Source organism: Salvelinus sp. IW2-2015, unplaced genomic scaffold (genome assembly GCF_002910315.2).
Source record: "Salvelinus sp. IW2-2015 unplaced genomic scaffold, ASM291031v2 Un_scaffold9935, whole genome shotgun sequence".
NCBI classification, from domain to species: domain Eukaryota; kingdom Metazoa; phylum Chordata; class Actinopteri; order Salmoniformes; family Salmonidae; genus Salvelinus; species Salvelinus sp. IW2-2015.
In genome coordinates, this window is record NW_019951193.1 from 1 (window position 1) to 6,446 (window position 6,446).

General features: G+C 45.9%; 1 protein-coding gene across 1 annotated transcript; it reads left to right on the forward strand.

Annotated features, from left to right (window-relative positions):
- Window positions 1-4,096: 4,096 nt before the first annotated feature.
- On the forward strand, window positions 4,097-5,803 carry LOC112079859 (protein unc-80 homolog; the record flags this gene model as incomplete). The annotated part of the gene is made up of 4 exons (XM_024145672.1): window positions 4,097-4,440; window positions 4,686-4,809; window positions 5,193-5,257; window positions 5,654-5,803. Coding segments are annotated over 4 exons (683 nt in total), but the record flags the coding sequence as incomplete, so codon positions are not given.
- Window positions 5,804-6,446: the final 643 nt, after the last annotated feature.

The window sequence follows — 6,446 nt, forward strand, 5'->3', positions numbered from 1 at the left end:
TCCATCCTCACAAATCAAACCTTATCTCTGACCCAGGGATGTCGAAAACTTTGCCAACTTGCCAACGAAGTCCGGATATTTACGATTCATAACTTGCGTGGCTTGCAGTAGAATCCTTTGGCATCTAGGATAGGGACGCACAAAAAATATGCGAATGTTCATCCCATAAAATAGTAACTAAACATTTTTCAAGAACCAAGATTGCAATCGGCCAGAGGTTCAAGTAGGGAGGCGGGTGTTTAGTTGCTAATCTACTGACACAAGATGATGCTGTCGAAGTTATGTCAATAATCTATCTTTCACAGAAGTCTGCTTACCCAAATCTAATGCATTGAATCTATCTACTTTTAAAAATTCTCGCAATTCACTCGTCTTAAAACTTAAGTTCTCTCACGTTGCCAGGCTGGCTTATAGACCACTCTGCCCGCGTGTGCTCTGGACACCATATGTGAATCGTGATTGCCCATTTATCTTCAGAGCTCGTGCTGCTTATGGTCTGTACCTAAGGGGCGTGGAAGCATGCTTAACACCCCAGCCTCCTACAATCTAAGCTAGATGCGCCTCATCTCAACACACAATTATCAATGAACCTACGGTACCACCAAAAACCGTAACACGGGCACCTCCTCATAAGATATCATCCCTCATACCAACTCTGCCCTCCCTCAACACTACCACCCTCTGCTCGTTTTTCATACAAGATCTCAGCGATCACTGCCTTCCGAGGGGTGTGTGGGCCGGTGGGCTCTTATTCTTCTCGTATTGGGTCTAGTTCGGTCATAGACGGCACCTGCTCCACTCATCACTGTCAATTCGCTCCCTGGAAACACTTTTCACTAGGTAGTCGTAGCGCTTTATACTAATCGAAACCTGGCGCAGGGGTGATCCTGGAAGGATATTGATCTCATCCCGTTCAGTAGAGGGAATGCCATGTTTTGTTTTTGTTTTTAAAATGCCTCAAGTTATCCTCCCATTCTTAAATAAGCATGACCAATTCAAGAATTTGAAAGAGGAAGCAGATTATAGCCTTCCTTTATGTTCATTACCATGAACTTGACTAGAACCCTTGAAATCTCAACATCATCCAAAAAAATATTCCTATAGAGACAGTTCAATAGTCTGGATGGCTGAAGAAGTTGCTCCTGGCTGTCGATACACTGGTCACGCCATAGTTTGGCCATTACACTATCGCCACAACGTCCACTATTTTTGCAGCGCCTGGAAGCTACGGAAACTCTCACGTCATATGAGTATACTCTCATAAACATGGGGTGAACCGCGGAATATTGTTACTGATAAAGTGCTCCAAGGATAAACTGCGCTCTTCATTTATCATGATAGGGAGCTCACAGGTAAAGTGCTATGTGCATTGATAATTTACTCGTGCATAGGAGTCCATCCAAATCAGCAAATACTGAAACAATGATTCTGGGAGCATCGCTAAGTTGTAAAGTCGCACTTTAAAGGGAGAACTAAGACATCTCTCCAGCTGCACCACTGCACAAGCTAGAATGATCAGGAAACTGTCGAAGTACAAGACCTAAAATTCCACTATAATTGAGACATTTCAATAGAGCATTTTTCTACGCGCTGCCATGGCTTTCCACCTAGAGCTACCGCTACCCAATGCGGTCAACAGGCACTCGCACCCACCCACAGCCTACGTCGCCAAAGCTTCCCCATTTCACCTTCCTAAAGTCCAAGTCAGCTGATCTTTGTAAAGAGGCTGCAAAATCTGTGACGTCCTACAAATCAGCGCGGGTAGATAATCTGGACCCTTTCTTTCTAAAAATTATCTGCTGAATTTGGTTTGCCACCCTCCTAATTACTAGCCTGTTCAAGTCCTGCTTCTCGTACTTCCTTTCGTGTGTCTGAGATTCTCAAAGATTGAGAAAGCAAGCTTGCGGTCATCCCCGCTCTTCAAAGGGGGGGAACTGCTTGACCCAAACTGCTACAACCTATATCTATCCTACCCTCGCCTTTCTAATGTCTTTCGAAAGCCAAGTCAAACAAACAGGATTACCGACCCCATGTTCGAATGCCCAATCCGATCCTTCTCTGGCTATGCAATCTGTTTCCGGAAGCTGGTCATGGTGCACTCTCTAGCCACGCTCAAGGTCCTAAACGATTTCTTAACGCCACGATAAAAAACAAAACTGTGCAGCCGTATTCATTGACCGGCCAAGGCTTTCGACTCTTTCAATCCACACCCCTCATCGGCAGGACTCGACAGCCTTGGTTTCTCAATGATTGCCTTCGCCTGTTCACCAACACCTACTTCTCTGATAGAGTTCAGGTGTCAAATCGGAGCGGTCTGTTTGTCCGGGCTCTGCTAGTCTCATGGGGGTGCCACAGGGTTCAATTCTTGGACCGACTCTCTTCTCTGTATACATCAATGTGATGTCGCTCGTGCTGCTGGTCGGAAGTCCCTCTCGATCCACCTCTACGCAGACGACACCATTCTGTATACTTCGCTTCTTTGGACACTGGTTAACAACCCTCCAGAGCGGAGCCTCTCAATGCCAATACAACTCTACTTCTCGTGGCCTCCATTGCCTCTAAATACAAGTAAATCTAAATGCATGCATGGCTCCACGGATCGTCCTGCACCTGCCCGCCTGGTCAAACATCACTACACTCTGGGACGGCTCTGAACTTGAATATGTGGGACAACTACAAATACTAGGTGTCTGGTTAGACTGTAAACCTCCTCTTCCAGACTCACATCAAACATTCCCATCCAAGTTAAATCTAGAATTGGCTTCCTATTCCGCAACAAAGCATCCTTCACTCATGCTGCCAAACATACCCTTGTAAAACTGACCATCCTACCAATCCTCAACTTCGGTGATGTCATTTACAAATAACCTCCAATACCCTACTCAATAATATGGATGCAGTCTATCACAGTGCCATCCGTTTTGTCACCAAAGCCCCATATACTACCCACCACTGCGACCTGTACGCTCTCGTTGGCTGGCCTCGCTTCATACTCGTCGCAAACCACTGGCTCCAGGTCATCTACAGAACCTGCTGGTAAAGTCCCCCTTATCTCAGCTCGCTGGTCACATAGCAGCACCCACCTGTAGCACGCCTCCAGCAGGTAATCTCTCTGGTCACCCCCAAAACCAATTCTTCCTTTGGCCGCTTCTCCTTCAGTTCTCTGTGCCAATGACTGGCACGAACTACAAAAATCTCTGAAACTGAAAACACTTATCTCCCTCACTAGCTTTAAGCACCGCTGTCAGAGCAGCTCACAGATTACTGCACCTGTACATACCCATCTATAATTTAGCCCAAACAACTACCTCTTTCCCTACTGTATTTATTTATTTATTTTGCTCCTTTGCACCCCATTATTTCTATCTCTATTGCACATTCTTCCACTGCAAATCAACCATTCCAGTGTTTTACTTGTATATTGTATTTACTTTGCCACCATGGCCTTTTTTTTGCCTTCACCTCCCTTATCTCACCTCACTTGCTCACATTGTATATAGACTTATTTTTCTACTGTATTATTGACTGATGTTTGTTTTACCCATGTGTAACTCTGTGTTGTTGTATGTGTCGAACTGCTTTGCTTTATCTTGGCCAGGTCGCAATTGTAATGAGAACTTGTTCTCAACTCCTACCTGGTTAAATAAAGGTGAAATAAATAATAAAAACTTATTTTGCGCCGCGGGCCATACTTAAACATCAAAATGTGTAAAAAAAAGAGTCCTCTATCTGTCACTTTTGGAATTTTTGATGCTCCCTGATGTCTAGCTTTCGTATCGATAACTGTTATCAAGCTGGACAAGATGTGAAGAGAACTATAAATGACTGTTATCAAGCTGGACAGAGTTGAAGAGACTATAAATGACTGTTATCAAGCTGGACAGAGTGAAGAGACTGTACATGTAGGACCATTATAATTTCTACACAGTTTCGATTTGGTTTTATTTGCTCCGCAAAGTATTCCCGGAAGTATTGCAATGTTGGGCCTCTGAGTTTAGAAACTCTGTGATCAAACCACCAGTGGGCCGCATTGAACAGGCCATATGTTTGACACCCCTGCTCTGACCCCTCACCCCTAACCCCCCTCTAACCCCAGGTCACCAGGACAAGCTGGGCGTGGCGGAGACCAAGCTGCTCCATACCCTCCACTGGATGCTACTGGAGGCGGCCCAGGAGTGCAACCAGGAGCCCAGCCTGGGCCACGGATGGTCGGGGGGCAGCAGCAGCTCAGCCTTCCTCCAGCCAATGGGGATTGGGAACCAGGGTTCCCCGCCAGCCAGAGGTGGCCCAGGATCAGGCACCGGTTCTGGGTCAGGAGCGCCACGCTGCAGCGGGTCCCTGGAGGAGGATGAGCACGCCCGCACCAAGCTCTTCCACAAGAGCATGGCCACCGTGGAGCTGTTTGTCTTCCTCTTTGCTCCCCTCATTCACCGCATCAAGGTACCTCTGATTCATCCTTCCTGCTGGACTTCCTGTTGATCTGTGTGTATAGATGCTGCGGTTGTGTTTCATGGCTCTGGGGAATGCTTTGGTTCCCTACTGTGCGTGCGTGTCTGTGTGTGTGTGTGTGTGTGTGTGTGTATGTGTCTGTGTGTGTGTGTGTGTATGTGTCTGTGTGTGTGTGTGTGTGTGTGTGTATGTGTCTGTGTGTGTGTGTATGTAAACTATTTCGCTGTGTCGTCTAGGAGTCTGATCTGACTTTCCGATTGGTCAGTGGTCTCATCATATGGCAGCCAATGTGGGAGCACCGGCAACCTGACGTCCCCGCCTTCTCTGCCCTCATCAAGCCTGTGAGGAACATTGTGACAGGTGAGACACCCAGAGGGACACCAAAGAAAGCATGTAGTACTGACTCTATGGAATCATCTGAGTTCTACTCTGCTGTTTTACATGAGACATTAGTAATATCCACACCAAATACCATAGTAACAAAAGTGATATTTTTAGTTTATTCTACATAGAGTCTAGACCCTAAAAGGAATCTTCTGCCCTTTCCATAGAGGGTTCCTGGAACCGAAAAGGGTTCTTCAAAAGGACCTCTTATGGGGACAGCCAAAGAACCCTTTTGGAATCCTTTTTACTAAGAGTGCATTCTATTCTATTCCATTAGATTCTATTCTATTAGATTATATTCTATTAGATTATATTCTATTAGATTMTATTCTGTAAGCTACCACCTGTTTTGTCAACAGCCAAGAGGAACTCCCCGGTGAACAACCAGTGTAGCCCCTGTGGGTCCAGAAACCAAGGCCCCATGGTGAGTGTTCGTCTCAGGCAGCAGTGAGACTCCCCCCCCCCCAGGGCCTCTGCTAATATTATTATCACTTGGACTCCTGAGTGGCGCAGCGGTCTAAGGCACTGCATCTCAGTGCAAGAGGTGTCACTACAGTCTCTGGTTCGAATCCAGGCTGTATCACATCCAGCCATGATTGGGAGTCCCATAGGACGGCGCACAATTGGCTCAGCATTGTCTGGGTTTGGCCGGGGTAGGCCGTCATTGTAAATAATAGCTTATTCTTAACTAACTTGCCTAGTTAAATAAAGGTTAAAAAAAAAATCCCCTTGCTGGTATGATCTCTGTGTGTGTGTAGCATCTGATTAGAAGAGACTAAAAGMCTCTTGACTGACAGGCTCTTATTTGCTCTGTCTGCAGGGTTTCCAGGTGGTYTGTGAAACGACCCAATCAGATTCATCCTCCCCCGGGGCTGGAGAGCAGAGCTGTCGCCGCGGCAACTCAGTGGAGAGAGGTGGGCCGTCAACGCGACAGGCTCCACTCGACAAAGGGATCGCCAAGAAGAAGTAAGCCGTTATGAACTGTGCAGTTGATACAAAACACACACACATGACATATGATACATGGAAAATGTGAACAGAGTGAAGCGAAACACTTAACAGGGGTTGGTACAGATACAGTGGCAAGAAAAGTATGTTGAACCCTTTGGAATTACCCTGGACTTCTACATAATTGGTCATAATTTTGATCTGATCTTCATCTAAGTCACAACAATAGACAACACAGTCTGCTTAAACTAATAACACACAAACAATTATACGTTTCATGTCTTTATTGAACACACCGTGTTGAACATTCACAGTACAGGGTGGGAAAATATCTGCCTTGACCCTCCTTTGGCAGCAATAACCTCAACCAACATTTTCTGTAGTTGTGTATCAGACCTGCACAACGGTCAGGAGGAATTTGGGATAATTCCTCTTTACAAAACTGTTTTCAGTTTCAGGCAATATTCTTGGGATGTCTGGTGTGAAGCGCGCTTCTTGAGGTCATGCCACAGATCTCAATCGGGTTGTGGTAAGGATCTGACTGGGCATCTTTCAGAAGGCGTATTTTCTTTGTTGAAGCCATTTCTGTGTCATTGTTAGATATTACTTCTGTGTTTTGGGTGTTTGTCCTGTTGCATCGGACCCACACTTCTGTTGAGCTTCAA